The following is a 24,324-nucleotide window of genomic DNA, read 5'->3' as shown; positions in this document are numbered from 1 at the left end:
TTTCTCAAATTTCATGTTTTCTTTTCTTTTTTTTGAACGACCTCCACAGTATTTGCCATAGCCTCATCCTATCATTTCTTTTTTTTTTTCTTGAACTTTAGATGAAGTTTCTCATCAAACAATTAGTACACACATTGTTCTATGGCATTGGTTAACAACCCCACAACATGTCAACGCTCTACTTTCTCAACCCTGTGTTCCCTATTACCAGCTTTTCTCTTCCCTACTGCCTTCCAGTCCCTGCCCCAGGGCTGGTGTACCCCCTTAGTCTTGTTTTGTTCCATGGGCCTGTTCAATCTTTGGCTGAAGGGTGAACCTCAGGATTGGCCTCATTACTGAGCTGCAAGCTTGTCTGGGGGACATACTCTCAGGGTTTCTCCAGTCTCTATCAGGCCAGTATGTCTGGTCTTTCTTTTTGAGTTAGAATTTTGTTCTACATTTTTCTCCAGCTCTGTCCAGGACCCTCTATTGTAATCCCTGTCAGAGTAGTCAGTGGTGGTAGCTGGGCACCATCTCATTGTACTGGACTTAGTCTGGTGGAGGCCATGGTAGATTAGTAGAGTAGTCCTTTGGACTAATCTTCCCCTTGTGTCTTTAGTGTTCTTCATTCTTCCTTGTTCCCAAAGGGGTGAGACCAGTGGAGTATCCTAGATGGCCATTCACAGGCTTTTAAGACTCCAGACGCTACTCACCGAAGTAGAATGTAGAACATTTTCTTTATAAACTCTGTTATGCCAATTGAGCTAGATGTTACCTGAGACAATGGTCCCCATAGGCCTCAGCCCAGCAATTTCGTCCCTCAGAGAGTTTGGATGTGTCTATGGAGCTACCATGGACTTGCGTTGCACAGGTTGTGCTGGCTTCCCCAGTATTGTGTACTGTTTTACCCTTCACCAAAGTTACCGCTTATCTTTTGTCTATTAAGTGTTTTTCCATCTCCACGCCTCCCCTCCCTCATAACCACCAAATATTTTTTCTTTTTGTATGTAAACCTTTTGAGTTTTTACAGTAGTGATCTCGTACAATATTTGTCCTTTTGTGATTGACTTATTTCACTCAGCATAATGTCCTGTGCTGAATTCCTTTTGTTTGTGGATTTCTTTTGTTTTTGTAGATTTTGTTTTTATTGAGACTTTGTGTTTTTCTTCTTTATTTTGATGAGTAGGTTTGTTAACATTCTTTGTGGTTACCATGAAATTTACCCTTATATTCCTAGGTTTGAACCAGTCTGTTATTACTTGGTATCGCCTTGACTTCTTCTCCATTAGAGAGCTTTATACCTATACCATTTATTGCCTCTTTCATTGTTCTAGCATTGTTGTCATTTACAGATTAACCTCTTTGGTTCCCTGTTGCAATTGTTTTGGTTTTGGATAGTGCTTGAGAGTTCATTTCCTAGGTTCGTATCTGGCTGGTACGATCTTGCATCCTAGATTCAGGATGTAGGCTGATGTTGTTTGTTCTCAGATCAAAGGACTTCCTTTAATAATTCTTGTAAGTTTGATCTGGTTTTTACATATTCTCTTAATTTCTGTTTATCTGGAAATGTCCTAATTTCACTGTCATATTTGAACAAAAGTTTTGCAGGATATATTATTCTTGGTTGGCGATTTTTTTTTTTTCTTTCAAGGTTTTATATATGTCATCCCATTGCCTTCTTGCCTGCATGGTTTCTGCCAAGTAATCAGAGCTTTAGTCTTATTGTTTCTTCTCTGTATTTGACTTTTTGTTTTTCTTGAGCTGCTCACAGGATTTGTTCTTTGTATTTGGTTTTAGAGAGCATGATTACAATATTCCTTGGTGTTTTTCTTTTGGGGTCTATCCTATATGGGGTTCGTTGAGCTTCTTGTATGGTCAGCTTTTTATCATTCATGATATTAGGGAAGTTTAATGTCAGCAATTCTTCAATGGTCCTCTCTGTGTTTTTCCATTTTCTCTCCCTGTTCTGGAACTCCGATCACTTGCAAATTTTTGCTTTTGATTGCATCCCACATGATTCCCAGGATTTCTTCATTTTTCCTAGTTCTTTTTTTCTGATTTTTCCTTGAAGTTGTATCCAAGTGTTTGTCTTCAATTTTGCTAATTCTGTCTTCCATCATTTGAAACCTGATCCTCAGCCCTTCTATGACAATGTCCATTTCTGAAATCTTGTAGTTTATCTTTTGGATTTCTAATTGTTGTTTTTGAATGATTCCTAGTTGTGAATTTATTTTGGTATTTTGTTTCTATATTACTTTCCTGAATTCTTCCTTTTTTTGTCTGTATTTTCCATGAATTTCTCTGCCTTTTCCAAAAATTTGGTTTTTTTCCCCCCTCATTTTTGTCTGCTTTTTTGCTTCAACTCTTGGATTGCTCTGCATATTAGAGATTTGAATCCCCTGTCAGGTAGTTCTAGTGCCTTTTCTTCTACTTGAAATTCATCTGGTGTTTTATTTTGGATGCCTACTGAACCCATCCTGTCCTGTTTTTTTTTTTTTTTTAATATGTTTTGATATTGTCTTCTGTCTTTGGGACATTCAGTAGTTATTTTCTTCATTTCTTGATTGTAGATTTGTTTGTTTTGTTCTGCTTTTTTGTTTTATTTGGTTATGTCTGAGCAGGTGGGCTGTGTGTTCATTGTTGTTTTCTTGTTTGTAGTCATAATTTTCACCTCCTTGTCCAATGGGCAGACCCAGTCATTCAGCTATGGTGCAGCAGGGCAGGTCCAGCTGAAGGGGAAGGGATGGGATAGATTGTTTGTGGCACATACTAGGGCCAACAGGGCAGGCCGGGAATCAGTCCTGGGAAGGTTCCAGTAGGCTGTGCCTGTGATGTTCCGGGATGTGATGTTCAGTACATGGTACAGGTAGGCAGGAAAAAGGGGGGAGGTTGTGATATGTGGAGCTAATAGTGGTATGCAAAAGAGGAGAGAAGAGAGAAAAACAGGAGCCAAAAACAAAGACAAAAAAATAAAGAGTGTTAACAGAGCTTGCCACTGGAGTGGAGAGATGAGAAACTGAGAAATGGAGAAAAGGAAAAAGAAAAAGTGAAAAAGAAAGAAAAAATAACTTCATAAAAATTTGGAAAAGTAAAGAAAACCCCCCAGGAGTCCGAGCAGTAGGGCTGCTATGACTGGGGAAGTAGCCCCCAGGCTGTGCAGTATAGCCTGGCTAGAGGGGATCTAGAGGTCACATAGTACCAGGTATTCAGGAGACAGGAAAAGAAGATAAGTGTAGAGAGATGAGAACTGAGAAATGAAGACAGACAGAAAAAGAGAGAGAATAGAAAAAAAGAAAGAAAGAAATGCCCCCAGGGATCCCACCTAGCAGCTGCACAGATTGGGGAAGTGGCTCCTAAGCCGTGCAGTGCAGCCTGGCGAGAAGGGGCTCCCAAGCTGTGAAAAGAAAAAGAAAACAACAAACAAAACAGAACAAAGCAATACAAAACAAGGGGAAAAAAAGCCCCAGGGATCCCACCAGCGTGGTGTCACAGGCTGGGAGAGTGGTCCCTCAGTTCAGTGTGGTTTTACAGCCTTTCAAAAAGAAGCAAAGATGGCACATGGAGCTAGGTCCTCCTGAGAAAGGAGGGGGAGGTGGGAGGAGGCACAGAAGAAACCAACAGAGAAAGAACCAACACCAGCTGAGGGGGCCGGCCAGCGTGGGCAGGGCGAATCCAAGCAGCCCTAGGCCAAAGCAGTTGCCTCGTGGCCAGGAGAGTACTGCTGGCAGGAGGCAGAGGAGGCTGAAGGGGCGGGGGGAAGAGGGCTTAGGAAAGCGCACATCGCTCATTACCGGTGCCCTGTCTCGTGCTGGGAACTTGGCGAAGCTGCTTTTCCATACTCCCTGTCCGCCAGTCTCCGGCATGGGTGGGGCGAATCCAAGCTGCACACACGCTGCACTTCCCAGATGGCCAAGCCACAGCAGCCAGCCCGGAAGCTTGGAGGTAGAGCAGCGGGGAAAGAATGGGGGTGGGAGAGTGTGTACGGCTGGTTACCGGATGCTCTGTCTCCTGCGGGGAGTTCCCTGAAGCTGTTTTCCTGTGCTTCCTGTATGCCAGTCTCTGACGGGAGTCCACGATGGTGGATCTGTGCTGGGTTGGCCGATGGGGCCCCCTGCACGTCTCTCTCCTTGTTTTCCATCCTCTGGTAGTTTCTTGTTCCATTCGGCGCTTGGCTGAGTTCTCTGTCTCTTCATTTGGCACTTCAGGTTCCAGGAATGGTGTTTATCTCTGTTTTACTTAGTTTTTTCTGGTCTTTACTGTGGATGGATGGTGTGGTGCTTCTGTCTATGGCACCATGTTGGCTGCAAGTTCCTATCATTATTTTAATAATTTTCTTTAAAGGAGTCCTTTTAAAAATTATTTAAGGAATAAAGTTTATATTTTCATACATGAAAAACCACTTACTTCCTCTACAGAAAAGGTAGATGTAAAAATAAGTATATGTGCAACCAAAATGTCATACATGCATAACCACACTCATACACATGTAACTAACACGTTAGACATGCATAACCAGATGTGTACATGTAAGACCAAAACATCTTATTAAATTCTAAAAATTAAAAAATAAATAAAACAAATTAATAAATTCATGTAATTAGTTTACAAAAATTCAGAGCTAGAAATTAGTTCTTCAGTGAGAGCTCTGCAGAAAAATAAGTTTTGTCGGTCTCTGGTAGTTACACAGTACACGGTCACTTGGTTTGAGATAAAAACAGGATTTAAAGTTCATTGCACAAAGCTTTTTTTTTTTTTAATTTTTAATGTCAACCAACATATCCATTTAGTTGGGAGAAAAATGCCTACAATAAGGTTGAGTGCTAAAAACTAATTCTTACTCTATCATAATGATATGTTGTTTTTATTCAACAAACTTCTGTTTCAACAAGCCATCTGAAAGGGTATTTTGTTCTCTAAAACGTGGTTATTTAATAATTCCCAGCGTCACAAACTCAATTCATAATTTAATGAATTCAGGATATTTGCAAAATCTTTTTTCCTGATAAGTTAACCAGCTAATTAAGACAGTTATATTTATTAATTGGAAGAGTGAATGGATGAAGTGAGACAATTCACTCCCAGGGTGCTGTCTTTGTTTTTAGCCAGGCACTGTGCTGATAACTCACAGGTTGGTACTCTTAATAACACCATTTTATTGAAGTTCAGAGAGGTGATGTATAACATGAAGAGTCACGTAGTCTATGAGTCTCAAAGCCAAGACCAGATCCATTCCTAATAGACACCCTTGCTTGTTTTATAATAGCCAACTTGTCTACCCCTGAGGTAGCTGAAATGTCTTCAACTCTGCCTTCCTCTTCTTAAAGCACATGGTCTGAGGCCCAGCAGGCCTGACAGGAGCTGTTCTGGCTTAGACTGAGGTTGCTCCATCCCAGCTGGTGCAGTCCAGTTCATGTGGGCAGGCAACAGGCACACATTTATAAATGTGTGTGTGTGTGTGTGTGTGTCCGCACTGAGTCAGACAGTAAGAAGAAAAACTTCATTCACCTCTAGACTTTTTCCACACAGCATGTTCCCTTTCCTCTAGCTTCCTATCCATCCTTCTCCTGTCTGCCTTTCTACCTCCTTGACCCTATTCTTAGAGTTGAGATTCCTTCTTTCTCCTAATCCTTTAGTATATCACCTGCCCTGAAGTCACCTGGCTCTCTACCAGTGGTACTTAAAAGATACTTCAGCCAATAGTCATCATTTTTAACAAACTCGTTAGTACTAAAAACACTGGTTTACGGATTGTGACAATATTTATTATTTCCTCATTTTTTTTTCATTATAAAATTTTGGCCACTTTCTTTTTACAGGCATTACTTTCATTTCATAATGGAACTGTGGAAAGAGTGGCATTGCATGTATTTCATAACTTTTTAACAGCTATGTATGTAAGATAAATTAGTAGATGAAGGAAAAGAGAGAAGATTGAGATTCATGGCCAGCATGGGGATTGGAGTTAAGCCAAGTTTTATCTATCTATGCTGAACCAGTTCTTAATAGGGACAATAAGGCGTGTGCTCTATTTACGAGCCTGAAGGGCCGGGGTCGGAGCAGTTCAGCAATATTTTAAGATATCACTTTCAACTTATAGATTCTCTCTCATACATCACCATTCCCTGTCACCCAGCTAGCTCATCCCTACCAGTGTACACACACATGCTGGGAATAGCCTTCTTAAAATGAATAACAACAAAACCAAAAGGATAACAAACAAACCAAACCTCAGCTGTCCTTTGACTTGATATAGCCCTCCAGTGAACACCACATAGTGTTCTCTTTTTCATAGAAGAATCTCTAAAAATTGCAATGTCATCACTGTCCACAACTCTTCACACTTTATTCTCTTAAGTCTATTCCAGTAAGACACCTATCCCAACTACTTGAATACACTTGTGCAAAGCCGTCACCTGTCTCCACGTTGCCACAATCTTTTTTTAAAAATTTTACCTAACTTCTCAGTAGTATTCAACCTAGTCTGCCTTTCTTGTTTTCTTCAAACACTCTTTTGTTGGTGTCACACCACACTCCCTCGGCTTCCTACTGCCTTATTGGCTGCCCCCTGTCAATGTTCTTGGACACTCCTCCCTGAGACCTTTAATACTTGAAATGCATCAGGGGCCAACTGTAGTCCTTCTTCTCTTCTTTAACTCCTTGGCACCTCAGAGGCTACCTTGTCTCGGGGATTTGAATGCCTTCTACTACTGGTGACTTAAATCTATTTCAACTCATAGCCAATTGCCAATATGCCTACTGAACATTGAATAGATATTTTAGACTTCACCTGGAATGAATAAAACCACTCTTACTCCAAACTTGTATCTTCTGCAATCTCACTAAATGGCTCTTCTATGCAACCATATCCAATTAATCTGCAAGTCCACACATTTACACTTCCTTACATTTCTCCAGCCCATCCACGTGTCTCCATCTTTGCTGCTCCCACCTTAGTCCAGCTTCCATCATCTTTCATCTGGAGACCTGAAATCAGTCCAACTTGGTCCTGATGCTTTTGCTCTTTCTTCTCTCCAACTCATTGGTATCCTGAGTTTTGTGTTCATCACTCTTTGGCATGTGCTTATGTTTTTGCAATATGCCTGTGGATCCATAAACTCTATATAGGGAAGTGTTGCATATTTTTATACTTTAATAAATGTGTAATATCACCCTGTATATATTGTTCAGCAATTTGATTTTTTCACTCTGAATTATGCTTTTGGGATGTGCCCATGTTCCATCACCTAACTCTGCATTCAGAAAACTAGGGGTTGGTAAACTAGAGTCCACAGACTAAACTGGACTGCTGCCTGTTTTTGTAAATAAAGTTTTATTGGAAAACAGCAGAACAGAGTAATTGAAACAGAGACAGTCTGGCCTGCACAGCCTAAAATATTTAATATATGGCCTTTAAGAAAACATTTGCAATCTCTGCTCTAAATTATTCAGTATTTTTGCTATATGGTATTTCACTATATGAATATAATATAATTTACCAACTTTATTTATTATTCTTATTTTTTTTTCTTTCTACTTTAAATAACAACAGTAATTATTCTTTTTTTTTTCTCTTTTTGCAGTTTCTGACTTTCCCTTCCAGGTTGTCTACTTGGATGCTTCCAAATCTGACATGGTATGGAAAATTATACAACAAGATTTATCGGCACTAAATCTGAAATACGAGTAAGAGAACAGTGAATGAGAATTTTTTTTGAAATTCCAGTAAACACGATGTGTTAGTGTAGGGTGTGCACTTGCAGCATGGAGATCTTGTTTTTCTCCTGTTCTCTCCTCCTTAGCTGCATTCACGGGTCATGGAGGTTTCTTTTGGGGCAGCGAGGGGTTTAGTTATATGCAACTAAATATGGCAGGAAGTAGCATATGATCAGGAACGGATGGTACTGAAGGAAGAAGTCCAAGCTGCACTGAAGGCATTGCCAAAAAATAAGGCTCCAGGAATTGACAGAATCCCAAATGAGATGTTTCAACAAACAGATGCAAACACTGAAAGCACTCATTTGTCTATGCCAAGAGACCTGAAAGACAGCTGCCTGGCCAGCTCACTGGAAGAGGCCCAGACTTGTACCCACTCCAAACAAAGGTAATCCAGCAGAACACAGAAATTATCGACTGTTCTGAAGTCACCCGATATTACATGCAAGTAAAATTTTGCTGAAAATAATTAAAAAAAAAATGGTTGCAGCAGTACATTGACAAGGACCTGCCATAAATTCAAGCCACATTCAGAACAAGATGTGCAACGAGGGATGACATTGATGGTGTCAGATGGATCTTGGCTGAAAGCAGAGACTGACAGAAAGATGTTTAAAAAAACCCAAAAAACTGTTGCCGTCAAGTTGATTCCAACTTATAGCAACCCTACAGGACAGAGTAGAACTGCCCCATAGGGTTTCCAAGGAGCGCCTGGTGTATTCAAACTGCTGACCTTTTGGTTGGCAGCTATAGCTCTCAATCGCTACGCCACCAGGGTTTCCAAAAGCTTCAAGAGAGATGTTAACCTGTGTCTTATTGATTATATAAAGACATTTGACTGTGTGGATCATAACAAATTATGGATAACATTTCCAAGAATGGGAATCCCAGAACACTTAATTGTGCTCGTGAGAAACCTGTGCGTAAATAAAGAGGCAGTTGTTCGAACAGAACAAGAAGATAACGTGGTGTACATCAGGAAAGGTGTGTGTCAGGGTTGTATCCTTTCACCATACATATTCAATCTGTATGCTGAGCAAATAATCCAAGAAACTAGACTATATGAGGAAGAACGTGGCATCAGGATTAGAGGAAAACTCATTAATAACCTGCAATATACAGATGATACAACCTTGCTTTCTGAAAGTGAAGAGGACTTGCAGCACTTACTGATGAAGAGCAAAGACTACAGCCTTCAGTGTGGATTACATCTCAGCATGAAGAAAACAAAAATCCTCACAATTAGACCAATAAGCCACATCATGATAAATGGAGAAAAGATTGAAGTTGTTAAGAATTTCATTTTACTTGGATCCATAATCAACTCTTGTAGAAGCAGCAGTTAAGAAATCAAGCAACATATTGTGTTGGGCAAATCTGCTGCAAAAGACCCCTTTGTTAAAAAGCAAAGATGTCATTCTGAAAACTAAGACATGCCTGACTCAAGCCATTGTATTTTCAAATTGCTTCATATGCATGCAAAACTGGACAATGTATAAGGAGGACCAAAGAAGAACTGAGGCCTTTGAATTATATTTTTGGTGAAGAATATTGAATATACCATGGACTGCCAGAAGAACAAAAAAATCTGTCTTGGAAAAAGTACAGCCAGAATGCTCCTTGGAAGTGAGGATGGCAAGGCTTTGTCATCACATACTTTGGATATGTTATCAGGAGGAACCAGCCCTGGAGAAGGACATCATGCATGGTAAAGTAGAGGGTCAGCAAAAAAGAGGAACCTCCTCAAAGAGATGAATTGACACAGTGGTTGCAACAATGGGCTCAAATATAGCAATGATTGTGAAGATGGCACAGGACCGGACAGTGTTTCATTCTATTGTCCTGTCTCTGTGAATTGGAATGGATGGGCGACACCTAACAACAGCACAAGCATGGCAAAGATGATGGGAAATGTGAAATTGAAGGAATGTAGGTTGATCCCTCAGCACATAACCCATTGCTCTCTGCTCTAAGTAAAATACAAAGATGTGACCTTCAAAAGGAACCAAGGAAATACCTCTGAGAAAGTTGCCCAGTGCAGACAATCCCCAGAATTAACTACAGATTGAAGACGAAATTGAAAAGAGAGGAGTTAATGCTGAAAACATCCTTCAACTGTTCTTTAAGGGATCAAGTGGAAGAAATACACCTGCCTGCTGATAAACAGGCATCACAAGGCATTTCCATCCATCATCTCTTGTGCTGAAAGGCAGCAGGACTATTCTGACTTCAGAATCTTGAATTTTCTTAATGAGTTTCCTGCTAGAATATCACAAGCTGTTCCATTAAATCAGTTTCAGGAGACTCAAGCAGGGTTCGTGTTAAAACAATTGTATATCTATCATTTGTTAGAAGAAAAAATGGAACTGGCTGAAGGAGAATGCAATGTGGCACCCCCAAAAGCGAATTTATTCTGTTCTTCAGCTTTCTTCTCACACAAGTACCTCCTGATGTAAGCAGAAGCCAGACATTTAAGCATGACTAACTCATGCTCAAAAAATGAAGGGCTTAGACAGCCAATGAAAGGTTGAACTCCCTCTTGCTATTGCCTGACACACTGGCACTGCAGATGCTGACTGTTGAGAGCAGTAAGATTGACTCTAAACAATCAGCCAGAAAGCCAGGACACATCAGTGATGGACATGCTGACTTTTAGATGCAGTTATAGCTATAAAAGTGACCTCATAAAAAGGTTTTGTGGAGCCCATTTATCCCTCTCAGGGACTTCCTTAGAGGATTTGGTCTGTTTTCAACACAGAAGACCTTGTGATTTTCTTACCTGAGAGATGGCAAAAGACAGGTTGTTATGAGTAAAGTGAACTCTCCCTTAGGTATCATTACAGATGTGAGGAATTAGTGAGTCCTCAAGCACAGGCTAGGGTGCTATGATAGGCTGGGGCTGTTTGTTCCAAACCTGGACTCCAAAGGTATCGCTTCCAGGGGTCACAGTGTCTTTGCATTTTTAACCAAATTGAGAGCAGTCTGTCTGCACATCACATCCTAAGGTGTGGGTGAGAATGGTGTTATCTTTACTGGAAAAAGTAACCATTATTTTGGACAAGAAACATAAGTATAGCAATAAATTTACAGGCAATATTTAACTTCTGAAAAGGAAAAAAAAAAATCAAAGCTGTTTCCTTGCTTCACTTTGGGACTTCCCTAAAGAAAGTTTGCATATCAGCCAAACATGTTTTAGCAATGTGGGCAGACCTCAGCACTCCCTCCCTTGGTCCTTCCTTCCTTCCCTCCCTCCTTCTCTCCTCTCTTCTCTCCTTCCCTCCTTTGTTTTCCTTTCTAAATCATTTATCCCTCCTTCCTCTCTTGTTTCTTCCTTCCTTCCTTCTTTCCTTTCTCCCTCCCTCTTAACTTCCTTCCTCTCTCCTTCCACCCCATCTTCCCTCTTCCTGTCTTCCACACTTATTCCAATATTTATTGAATACCACCTTTGTGCAGGAAAGTGTGTTAGAGCCTAAAAGGGCAGATAGTCATATGCAATGTGCACCACATATTTTTTTCTTTAATCTTCCAGTATCTGTTCTGACTTGTTTATTCATGTGCTTTATCAGTGACTAAATATTCTATCAGCACTGGTAAAGGAGATACTATTCAATGATTTACTCAGTCTATGTAGTTTCTGCCCTCACAGAGTTTGGCCTTGTGGTTTTCCCAGGGACCTTCCATTTAAATGAGGTGTCCATGGGATTACCTTGGAGAGAGTAGACAGCTCCTACAACAACAATTTGAAGAAGCAATTGAGAGTTCAGTGTCATAAGTCTCTCATCCTGTTTTTCTTGAATCTATTAGGATGCACCTTGGTCCTTCAGAAGTGAATGCTGAATTCTTATTCTCAAAATTCAAAAATTCTGCTACACATTCAAAAAAAGGTAAAATCATGAAAGTTTGTACCTTTCTCCCTCCCTGCCTTCCTTCCTTCCTTCCTTCATCTTGCTAATGTTTTTCATCTGGGAGGATATAGAGTTGGGCAGATTCATAATAAAAAAAAAATAGATTACTTATATTTCTAAGCCTCAATTTATTCATCTGAAAGATAGGATTAATAGCATTGGCAACTTCCATGTTAGTTTTAAGTATTAAATAAGATAATCCAAGTGAAATGGTTTTCATGAAGCCTTTCCAGTTATAAGTACTCAACAAAAAGGTGTCTATGACTAGTCTTCTACTAGTAGGACTGCCGGCAAAGGTGACTGAAGAGTTGCTCCAATCAGGAGAAGATGGTTTAGAGCTGAGGAGGACAAGTATAATGCAGGTATTCACTCCCAGCTTCCAAGGTGCAGGTTAATTGTTTTCCTTTCTAATCCAGCCAGGCAATTCTCATTTCTACTAGAAATTGAGTCACACCAAGGATTCTGTAAATTTTGTTGTCTTGGCAGGTGGTTCATGAGGTTAACAGGAAGGTTCACTTCCCATAGCACACAATGCTTCAGTCAAAAATATCCACATGAGATCTTTTGATTTCCCAAACTACCCACTTCTCACCCATTACTAAGGACTCTTTTCTCTTCTCACTCCCTGCAGGGACTTCCACTTCTTAAGGCAGAGCAGTCTTGCTCCAGCCCCAAGTCTGAACACCACAAATGTCACACTCACCTGGGTGCTGTGCTCAACAAGCAACCTTATATCAACAGCACGTATTCTTCTTAGGAGAAACTTCTTTTGCAGTTCATGGTTTCTCAGAGTAGCGTATCTAAATAAATTTTTTCTCATGATATCTTTTTTTTTAATGACACATTTGTTTCTATGTCATTTCACTCAGAGGAAATTTGAAGATGAGATAATTCATGATGATGAATACTATATTGGCAACTTTCAACTCAGAAAATGCCATAGTATTTGGTGATTAGAAAGTTGATCTTCAATGAAATAATATTTACATAATTCTGGAGACCAGAAATCAGATTGTGATAATTTTTCATAAAAAATTGGCCTTTGCTGCTTCCAAATCTATGTGACTATAATGAAATTTTAAAGCCAAGAAAGAAAATGATTAAGGCATGAGCAGATGGTAATTAAACGAAGACAGGAGCCAACATTATTTTTTAAAAATTTATTAGTGAAAGAAAGTGGTGGACCAAAGACTGAATAGTATTAAGAAACAACATTAAAAAAAAAAAAAAATGAGTGCAAGTTGTGAGAGTGAATATGAGAAAGAAAATGATGCACTAAAAAGCAAAAGTGAAAACAGTTTGGAAAAGTACAAAAAAAGAGAAAGTAGGAAAAAAATCCATTTCTTCATTTGAGATGGGAGGGAAAAAAATAGGAAAAGATAAATATGGTGAGAAATTTTGCACAAACAGTGCCATAAGAACTATTGAGGTGGTGAGAAGTGAGGAAAAATTGGCCGCAAATTTTCTGTTTTTTTCTAAACCTTAAAGTAAGTGGGAAAGATTTCTAAGAGCTGAGTTTATGGACCGAAATCTGGGATGAAGGAAGAGATATTGTGCATGCCCCTTTCAGATACCTGTGACTGGTAGTGCTTCCATTCCCCCACCGTTTTGAGTGTCTGCTCCTAAAATCTCAGTTTCCCTTTTTCCAGAGAATGGCGCCCTCTCCACTGGGGAACACAGTCAGTGGTTGAAATGAGATACTGAACGACCAGCCCCTTGAGTGAGGCAGGACTCTCTCTGTGGGTCATGGCCCGGAGCTTCTTGTGGAGTCAGGCAGGTTCTAGCGTCCAGGGGACAGCATAGTCTTCCTTGGATTGTTCCCCTTCCTCACCCTTCTTCCATCACTGCTTCTCTTCTGGGGGCACCAACTCAGCATCAGTGCAGCAAGGTCCCCACCTCAGACTCAGCTTTTAGGGGTCAGGGATGTGTAAAAACTCAGGGAACTGGAGAGGATTGGTTGAATTTAGGCAGTGCTAGTTCAAAGTGGATTTTGTCAGTTGTATTGTGATGGTTGTTGGCTTTTATTTTCTTTTTTTGTCTAGCTTTGTAGCTGTCCTTAGCAGAGCAGAAATGAGATAAGTAAAAGAAGATGGTAGGTTGACAGGGTAAAATAGAAAGAAGACTGTTCATGAGACCTCGGCTGGGACGGAATGCATAGAGCCAAGGGGACAACTGCTAGGTTGTTGTTCTTAGGTGTTGTCAAGTTGGTTCCAACTTGTAGCAACCCTAGCAACAGAATGATACACTACTGTGTCCTGCATCATCCTCACAAGAGTTGTTATGCTTGAGCCCATTGTTACAGCCAGTGTGCCAATCCATCTCATTGAGTGTCTTCCTTTTTTTTTTTTTTTTTTCGCTGACCCTCTACTTTACCGAGCAGGTACTGGTGCCTCCTGATAACATGTCCAGGAGCTGGTGCCTCCTGATAACATGTCCAAAGTACAAGACACTCAGTCTCATTATTCTTGCTTCTAAGGAGCATTCTGGCTGTACTTCTTCCCAGACAGATTTGTTCGTTCTTCTGGCGGCCTGTGGTATATTCAATATTGTTCACCAACACCGTAATTCAAAGGCACCAGTTTTTCTTTGATCTTCTCTATTCATTGTCCAGCTTTTGCATGCATATGAGGTGACTGAAAATACTATGGCTTGAGTCAGGTGCACCTTAGTCCTCAAAGTGACATCTTTGCTTTTCAACACTTAAAAGAGGTCTTTTGCAGCAGACTTCCCCAATGCAATGTGTTGTTTGATACCTTGACGGCTGTTTCCTTGAATATTGGTAGTGGATCCAAGTAAAATGAAATCCTTGACAATTTCAGTCTTTTCTTTGCTTATCATGATGTTGCTGAGGATTTTTGCTTTCATTATATTGAGATACAATCCATACTGAAGGCTGTGGTCTTTGATCTTCATCTGCAAGTGCTTCAAGTCCTTTTCACTTTCAGCAAGCAAGGTTGTGTCATCCGCATAACACGAGTTGTTAAGGAGTCTTCCTCCAATCTGGATGCTGTGCTCCTTTTCATATAGTCCAGCTTCTTGGATCATTTGTTCAGCGTACGGATCGAATACATGTGGTGAAAGGATACAACTCTGACACACAGCTTTTCTGATTTTAAACCACTCAGCATGCCCCTGTTCTATCTGACTGACTGCTTCTTGGCCTATGCACAGATATCACATGAGCACAATGTTATCCATAATCTTTTATGATTCAAAAAGTCAAATGCCTTTGCTTAGTCAGTAAAACACAAGTAAACATCTTTCCAGTATTCCCTGCTTTCAGCCAAGGTCCATGTGACATCAGCAATGATAGCCCTCATTTCATGTCCTCCTCTGAATTTGGCTCGAACTTCTGGCAGTTCCCCACGGATGTACTGCTGCAACTGTCCTTGAATTATCTTTAGCAAAATTTTACTTGCACGTGATATTAATGATATTGTTTGATAATTACCACACTAAAATGAAAAGAGCAAAATCTTTTTCTCTCACATCAGTTATATTTGCTTTTTTTGCATTTAGTGACCTGTAGATTCTCCCCAGGTCCTCAGGCTCTTTAAACCTGAGCCTCCAATAAGCATATATATTCCAGAAGAGCAAGACCCGCCTTTGGGATATGACAGTCTCAGGTGTTCCCAGCGATTTATACCTCATCCTTTACCCAGGAAAGATGTAGTTATGTGTTTGTAGCCTAGCGTTGTAAATAGATTTGAAAATGCCTGACAGTTAACTGGGCCAGTTACCAGAACATAGGAAAACATCAGCATCAATTCTTGGTCTTATTCTTTCCTCTTATCCATTATACTTAAGGTTTGATGACTGACCTAATATGAACCCTCTATCAGGCAGACGTTCCAATGGATTCTACCCAAAGCAAAGATAGTCTCTTTAACAATGTATCCTCATCCCCCTACCCGCTGAAGTCAGGGCTGCTTTGGGAGAAGATGGGTCTGGTTTGTCCAAGCATTAATGGTTTAAGTCCCACTTTCTTTCCATTACAAAGATGTTATCAGAACGGTTGAGTGTTGCCTGTTTATCTGCCCTACTTGTCATGGAATTATATTTGTCATTTTGTCTTTTTGATGATTTACCTAAAATTCACAAATATTTATCATAAATCACAGTTGTGACCTCTTCTTTTTTTAACGTGTCTCTAAAAAAGCACTTTGTATTTATTGCATTCAGAAAACAAACTTCATTTTTACTCAGGGGCTGGGTCATACGGTTTTTGTAGAATTTTTTTTTTTTATAAATAGGAACTCTTGCTAACATGATCTCTTAAACAGAAATGGAATAAAAATTGAACAGTTGGAGACAAAAAAAAAAAGGAAGTGATACAGAAAGTTTTCCTGAAATAAGATCACACCTAGAAATTCAAAAGAAAACGGCTTGGAAAACAGTGAGATACAAAGTTGTGTCCTTCAACTTAAGTTGTTAAATGACTATCTACATCATATGATATTTCAAGAAGATTTCAAAAAGACAGGAATTATTAAAGTATAACAAAAGAGCTTCCATCTTTCTACATCTTGAATATGAGGTAGTATTTGGTGAGAATAAAAAGTAAATTCAAACTATACCAGGAAGTGTCAGGCATAGAAAGAGTGAGAAGAAAACGTTGTTGCCCTTGAAGTGTTTGTGAGCTTACTGGGAAAGACAATGAGGCAATATCATAAATGCCATGTTCTGCGGTACAGGCCACAAAAGGTACAGAAACAGAGAGTGAAGACAGCATGGAACCAGAACAGTCAGAGAGGCTGCTTTTACGGAACATGGAGGAGCCTTGGGGATGTGGTGGTTAAGGGCTCAGCTGCTAACCAAAAAGGTCAGCAGTTTGAATCCACCAACTGCTCCTTGGAACCCCTATGGGGCAGTTCTACGCTGTCTGTGGATTCACTATGAGTTGGAATTGACTGCAACAGGTTTGGCTTTTGGTTCCGAAAACATGGAAGGAGTCCTGGTGGTGCAGCGGTTAAGCACTTGGCTGATAATTGAAAGGTCAGCAGTTTGAGCCCAGCAGCCACTCCATGGGAGAAATATGCAGCCACTCGGTTCTGTAAAGATGACAGCCTAGGAAATACTACGAGGCAGTTCTACTCTGTCCTACAGGTCACCGTGAGTCAGAATTGACTTCAAAAAGTCAGACACTAAAAACCGTGCAGAGTACATTCTACCGTGACGCATGTAGTTGCCATGAATTGGAGTAGACTCAACGGCAACTTGTTTACTTTTTAGACAACATGACTTGATCGGATAAGTTGAAAATAATGGCAGATAAATATGCTGATATTAGGATTGCAAATGGTGGTATGAGAAGAGAAGGATTTTAAATTTTATTATTTAATGAGGTTGATAATAGCCATCATTATTTGTTGCTGTTGTTGTTAGGAGCCCTCAGGTGTGTCCCGACTCACAACGACCCTACGTACAACAGAATGACACACTGCCCGTACCTGCACCGTCCTCATGGTCCTGGCTATGCTTGAGCCCGTCGTTGCAGCCACTGTCTCAGTCCATCTCATTGAGCGCCTTCCTCTTTTTTCACTGACTTCTACTTTACCAAGGATTGTGTCCTTCTCCAGGAACTAATCCCTCCTGATAACACACTCAAAGTACGTGAGATGTAGTCTTGCTTCTAAGGAGCATTCTGGTTGTCCTCCTTCCGAGACAGATTTGTTTGTTTTTCTGGCAGTCCATAGTGTATTCAATATTCCACTCCAGCACCACAATTCAAAGATGTCAATTTCTCTTCTGGCTTCCTTGTTCATCGTCCAGCTTTCACGTGCGTATGAGGCAATTGGAAACGTCGTGGCCTGAGTCAGGTGCACGGTAGTTCTCAAGATGATAGCCTTGCTTTTCAACACTTTAAAGAGGTCCTTTGCAGCAGATTTGCCCAATGCAATGCGTCTTTTGATTGCTTGACTGCTGCTTCCATGGCTCTTGATTGTGGATCCAAGTCAAATGAAATCCTTAACAACCTCATTCTCCTCTCCATTTATCATGATGTTGCTAATTAGACCGGTTGTGAGGATTTTTGTTTTCTTTATGTTGAGGTGTAATCCATACTGAAGGCTGTGGTCTTTGATCTTCATCAATAAGTGCTTCAAGTCCTCTTCACTTTCAGCAAGCGAGGTTGTGTCATCTGCATAACTCAGGTTGTTAATGAGTCTTTCTCCAATGCCGATGCCCCATTGTTTCTCATATAGTCCAGCTTCTTGGATTATTTGTTCAGCATACAGATTGAATATGTATGGTGAAAGGATACAACCCTGACACACACCTTTCCTGACTTTAAACCAGCAGTATCCCCCTGTTCTGTTCGAACTGCTGCCTCTTGATCCATGTACAGATTCCTCATGAGCACAATTAAGTGTTCTGGAATTCCCATTCTCTGCAGTGTTATCCATAATTTGGTATGATTCACACAGCCAAATGCCTTAGCATGGTCAATAAAACACAGGCAAACATCTTTCTGGTATTCTCTGCTTTCAGCCAGGATCTGTCTGACATCAGCAAAGATATCCCTTGTTCCACATCCTCCTCTAAATCTGGCTTGAATTTCTGGCAGTTCTTTGTTGATATACTGCTGTAGCCACTTTTGAGTGATCTTCAGCAAAATTTTGTCTACATGTGATATTAATGATATTGTTTGATAACTTCTGCATTTGGTTGGATCAACTTTCTTGGGAATAGCCATAAATATAGATTCTCTTTCAGTCATTTGGCCAGGTAGCTGTCTTCCAAATTTCTTGACGTAGACGAATGAGAACTTCCAGCGCTGCATCCCTTTGTTGAAACATCTCAATTGGTATTCCATCATTTCCTGGAGCCTTGTTTTTCGCTAATGCCTTCAGAGCAGCTTGGACTTCTCCCTTCAGTACCATTGGTTCCTGATCATATGTTACCTCCTGAAATGGTTGGACATCGAACAATTCTATTTGGTATAGTGACGCTGTGTATTTCTTCCATCTTCTTTTGATGCTTCCTGAGTTGTTTAATATTTTTCCCTTAGAATCCTTCAGTATTACAACTCAAGTCTTGAATTTTTTCTTCAGTTCTTTTAGCTTGAGAAATGCTGACTGGGGAAGAGCTGCCTCCTCAAAGTAGTTTTTGTTGTTGTTAGGTGCCGTCGAGTCGGTTCCGACTCATAGTGACCCTATGCACAACAGAACGAAACACTGCCCAGTCCTGCGCCATCCTTACAATCATTGTTAGGCTTGAGCTCGTTGTTGCAGCCACTGTGTCAATCCACCTCCTTGAGGGTCTTCCTCTTTTCCGCTGACCCTATACTCTGCCAAGCATGATGTCCTTCTCCAGGGACTGATCCCTCCTGACAACATGTCCAAAGTATGTAAGATGCAGTCTCGCCATCCTTGCCTCTAAGGAGCATTCTGGCTGCACTTCTTCCAAGCCTCAAAGTATATTTTCCATCTCTGATGAAATTCTCTATCTGATCTTGCATGTAGTCTAGGCTTTTCATCAGAGCCTTTAACATATTAAATCATTGTTGTCGTTGTTAGGTGCTATCGAGTCATTTCCGATTCTTAGCTAACCTGTGCACAACAGAATGAAACATGGCTCGGTCCTGTGCCATCCTTACAATCCGTCTTGTTGAGGGTCTTCCTCTATTTGGCTGACCATCTACTTTACCAAGCATGATGTCCTTCTCCAGAGACTGATCCCTCCTGATAATGGTCCAAAATATGTGAGAAATAGTTTTACTATCCTTGCTTCTAAGGAGCATTCTGGTTGTACTTTTTTTTTTTTTTTTAATGTGCTTCAAGTGAAAGTCTACAATTTGAGTCAGTTTCTCATACAAAAGCTTATACGTACATTGTTATGTGACCCTAGTTGCGCTTCCTACAATGTGACTGCACACTCCTTCTCTCACCCTGTGTTTCCTGTGCCCATTCAGTCAGCTCCTGTCCCCCTCTGCCTTCTTGTCTTGCTTCTGGACAGAAGCTACCCATTTAGTCTTATGTAACTACTTGAGCCAAGAAGTACACCCATCCCAGTATCATTGTATGTCTTTTTTTTTTTTAACTGAGCTTTCTATGGAGTGCTTTTCTCCAAACTTGGATTATCCTTAGCCTGCAAGTGTTCCACATTTGGGCATTCTCCTCTAAATTTGTATCAGTCGGATTTAAAAGTCATAGAGGAAAGGGAGAAAAGAAACAAAATGAGTATTTTTAAGAACCTCCTATTGGTCAGGCACTGTGCCAGGAGCAGTAAGGGAGGCCTGGTAGCACATTGGCTAAGCACTAGGCTGCTAACCAAAAGGTTGCCAGTTCAAACTCAGCAGCTGCTCCTCGGGAGAAAGATGTGGCAGTCCGTTTCTGTAAAGACTTACTACCTTGGAAACCCTATGGGGCAGTTCTACTCTGTCCCACGGGGCCACTATGAGTTGGAATCGACGGAGCAGCAATGGGTTTGGTTTTTCCTTTTAGGTGGCAGGAACATTTATTTTACTTTCATTTTTTATTGTACTTTAAGCGAAAGTTTACAATGCAAGTCAGTTTCTCATACAAAAACTTATACACATATTGTTTTGTGACCCTAGTTGCTCTCCCTAAAATGTGACGGCACACTCCTTCTCTCCACTCTGTATTTCTTGTGTCCATTCAGCCAGCTCCTGTCCCCCTCTGCCTTCTCATATTGCCTCCAGACAGGAGCTCCCCACATAGTCTCATGTGTCTCTTTGAGCTAAGAAGCACACTCCTCACCAGTATCATTTTATGTCTCATAGTCCAGTCTAATATTTATTTGAAGAGTTGGCTTCGGGAATGGTTTTAGTTCTGGGCTAACAGAAAGTCTGGAGGCCACGTCTTCTGGGTTCCTTCTAGTCTCATTCAGACCATGAAGTCTGGTCTTTTTACTAGAATTTGAGTATTACATCCCACTTTTCTCCCACGCCATCAGGGACTCTCTGTTGTGTTCCCTGTCAGTATACTCATTGGTGGTAGCAGGGTACCACCTAGTTCTTCCAGTTTCAGGCTGGTGGAATCTCTGGTATATGTGGCCCTTTCTGTCTCTTAGGCTCATATTTTCCTTACGTCTTTGGTGTTCTTCACTCTTCTTTGCTCCAGGTGGGTTGAGACTAATCCATGCATCTTAGATGGCCACTTGCTAGATTTTAAGACCCCAGATGCCACATTCATGAAAGGGGGATACAGAACATTTTCTTAACAAACTCTGTTATGCCAATTGACCTAGATGTTTCCGGAAACCATGGTCTCCAGGCCACTGCCCCTGCTTCTCTGTCCCTCGGAATGTTTGGTTGTGTTCAGGAAACTTCTTAGCTTTTGACTTAGTCCAGTCGTGCTGACTTTCCTTTATTGTGTGTTGTCCTTCCCTTCACCTAAAAGAATTCTTGTCTACTATCTGGTTTTTTTTTTATCTGGTTAGTGAATACCCCTCACCCTTCCTCCCCACCCTCGTAACCATCAAAGAATGCTTTCTTCTGTGTTTAAACCTTTTCTTGAGTTCTTATAATAGTGGTCTCATATAATAATTGTCCTTTTGCGACTAATTTCACTCAGCACAATGCCTTCCAGATTCATTCATGTTATGAGATATTTTGCAGATTCATTGTTGTTCGTTATCTTTGCTTAGTAGTCTATTGTGTGAATATACCATAATTTGTTTATCCATTCATTTGTTAATGGACACCTAGGTTGTTTCCATCTTTTTGCTATTGTGAATAGTGCTGCAGTGAACATGGGTGTGCATATATTTATTCACGTGAGGGCTCTTATTTCTCTAGGATATATTCCAAGGAGTAGGGTTGCTGAATCATATGGCCCTTCTATTTCTAGTTTTTTAAGGAAGTTCCAAATCAGTTTCCAAGGTGGTTGTACCATTTTACATTCCTACCAGCAGTGTGTAAGTATTCCTGTCTCTCCACAACCTCTCCAACATTTGTTATTTCATGTTTCTTGGATTAATCATAGTTTTTAGCCTTGTTGGAGTGAGATGGAATCTCATTGTTTTGATTTGCATTTCTCTAATGGCTAATGATTGCTAGCATTTCCTCATGTATCTGTTAGCCACCTGAATGTCTTCTTTGGTGAAGTGCCTGTTTGTATCCTTTGCCCATTTTTTAATTGGGCTATTTGTCTTTTTTTTTATTGTTCAGGTTTTGCAATATCTTGTGGATTTCGGAGATTAGTCGCTGATCAGATTTGTCATAGTCAAAAATTTTTCTCAGTCTGTGGGTTGTCTTTTTACTCTTCTGGTGAAGTGTTTGGATGAGCTTAAGTGTTTGATTCCTAGAGCTCCCAGTTATCTAGTTTCTCTTCTGGTGTTTGTGCATTGTCAGCAATGTTTTTATTTTGTTTATGCCATGTATTAGGGCTCCTCATGTTATTCCTATTTTTCTTCCATGATCTTTATCATTTTAGATTTTATATTTAGGTCTTTGATCCATTTTGAGTTAGTTTTTGTGCATGGTGTGAGGTATGGGTCTTATTTCATTTTTTTGCAGATGGATATCCAGTTATACCAGCACCATTCATTAAACAGATTGTCTTTTCCCCAATTAACAGACTTTAAGCCTTTGTCAAATATCAGTGACTCATAGGTGGATTATTTTACATCTGGATTCTCAATTCTGTTCCATTGATCTATGTTTCTGTTGTTGTACCAGTACCAGGATGTTTTGACTACCATGTTGGTATAATAGATTCTAAAATCAGGTAGTGTGAAGCCTCCCACTTTGTTCTTCTTCTTCAGTAATGCTTTACTTATCTGGGGCCTCTTCCCTTTCCATATGAATTTGGTGATTTGTTTCTCCATCTCATTAAAAAATACCATTGGAATTTGGATCTAGATTGCATTGTATGTATAGATCCCTTTGGGTAGAACAGACGTTTTCACAATGTTGAGTCTTCCTATCCATGAGCAAGGTATGTTTTTCCACTTATGCATGTCTCTTTTGGTTTCTTGCAGTAGTGTCTTGCAGTTTGCTTTGTATAAGTCTTTTACGTCTCTGGTTAGACTTATTCCTAAGTATTTTATCTTCTTGCGGGCTACTGTAAATGGTATTGGTTTGGCGATTTCCTCTTCGACGTTCTCTTTATTGGTGTAGAGGAATCCAACTGATTTTTGTATGTTTATATTGTAAACTGATACTCTGCCGAACTCTTCTATTAGTTTGAGTAGTTTTCTTGTGGATTCTTTAGGGTTTTCTGTGTATAAGATCCTATCATCTGCAAGTAGAGATACTTTTACTTATTCCTTACTGATTTGGATAACCAGTATTTCTTTTTCTAGCCTAAATGCTCTGGCTAGAACCTCCAGCACAATGTTGAATAAGAGTGGTGATAAAGGGCATTCTTGTCTGGTTCCCCTTCTCCAAGCAAGTGCTTTCAGGGTGTCTCTATTTAGGATGATGCTGGTTGTTGGCTTTGTATAAATGCCCTTCATTATTTTGAGGAATTTCCCTTCTATTCCTATTTTGCTGAGAGTTTTTAATCATGAATGTGTGTTGGACTTTGTCAAATGCCTGTTCAGCATTAATTGATAAGATCATGTGGTTCTTGCCTTTTGTTTTATTTATGTGGTGGATTACATTGATTGTTTTCCTAAGGTTGAACCATCCCTGCATACCTGGTATGAATCCCACTTGACCGTGGTGAATTATTTCTTTGATATGTTGTTGAATTCTATTGGCTAGAATTTTGTTGAGGATTTTTGCATCTAAGTTCAGAAGGGATATTGGTCTGTAATTTTCTTTTTCTGTGGTGTCTTTACCTGATTTTGGTATTGGGGTTATGCTGGCTTCCTAGAACAAGTTTGGTAGTATTCCATCCTTTTTTATGCTCTGAAATACCTTCTGTAGTAGTGGTGTTAACTCTTCTCTGAAAGTTTGGTAGAATTCCCTAGTGAAGCCATCAGGGCCAGGGCTTTCTTTTGTTGGGAGTCTTTAAATCACCTTTTCAATCTCCTCTTTCATTATAGGTTTATTTAGTTGTTCTACCTCTGTTTGTGTTAGTTTAGGTAGGTAGTGTGTTTCTAGAAATTTATCCATTTCCTCTAGGTTTTCAAATTTGTTAGAGTTCAATTTTTCATAGTATTCTGTTATGATTCTTTTAATTTCAGTTGGGTCTGTTGTAATATTGCCCATCTCATTTCTTATTTGGGTTATTTGCTTCCTCTCCTGTTTTTCTTTTGTCAGTTTGGCCAGTGGTTTATTGATTTTGTTGACCTTTTCAAAGAACCAGCTTTTGGTCTGATTCACTCTTTCATTTTTTCTTCTATTCTCTATTTCATTTAATTCTGCTCTAATTTTTATTATTTGCTTTCTTCTGGTACCAGATGGCTTCTTTTGCAGCTGTCTTTCTATTTGTTCAAGTTGTAGGATTAATGCTTTGATTTCGGTCCTTTCTTCTTTTTGGATGCGTGCATTTATTGCTATAAATTGACCTCTGAGCTCTGTATTTTCTGTGTCCCAAAGGTTCTGGTGGGATGTGTTTTCATTCTTATTGCATTCTGTGAATTTCTTTATTCCTTCAGTAATTTCTTCTATAATCCCGTAGTTTCTGAGCAAGGTGTTGTGCAGTTTCCATGTGTATGATTTTTTTTTCCTTGCTTTTTCTGATTTTGATTTCTACTTTTATGGCTTTTTGGTCCAACAAGACGCTTTTTAATATTTTGATGCTTTGGATTCTGTTAAGGCTTGCTTTATGTCTTAATATGTGGTCTATTCTGGAGAATGTTCCATGTGGGTTGG

At 40.0% G+C, this 24,324-nt stretch overlaps 1 protein-coding gene across 2 annotated transcripts in view; it reads left to right on the top strand.

Annotated features, from left to right (window-relative positions):
* The first annotated feature begins 2,491 nt into the window (after positions 1-2,491).
* The window catches only part of LOC135232211 (uncharacterized), a 61,705-nt gene continuing 39,872 nt past the window's right edge, over positions 2,492-24,324 (top strand). For both annotated transcript variants that reach the window (XR_010322560.1, XM_064289592.1), the window contains exons 1-3: positions 2,492-3,921; positions 7,560-7,612; positions 11,497-11,576. Coding sequence is in view for 1 of the 2 variants with exons in the window: in XM_064289592.1 (XP_064145662.1) it covers positions 3,538-3,921; positions 7,560-7,612; positions 11,497-11,576 (517 nt within the window). In the remaining variant the exon portion in view is untranslated. The remainder of the gene's footprint in view (positions 3,922-7,559; positions 7,613-11,496; positions 11,577-24,324) is intronic.

This window comes from Loxodonta africana, chromosome 8, assembly GCF_030014295.1.
Source record: "Loxodonta africana isolate mLoxAfr1 chromosome 8, mLoxAfr1.hap2, whole genome shotgun sequence".
Classification (NCBI taxonomy): domain Eukaryota; kingdom Metazoa; phylum Chordata; class Mammalia; order Proboscidea; family Elephantidae; genus Loxodonta; species Loxodonta africana.
This window is presented reverse-complemented; position numbering and strand designations above follow the sequence as displayed.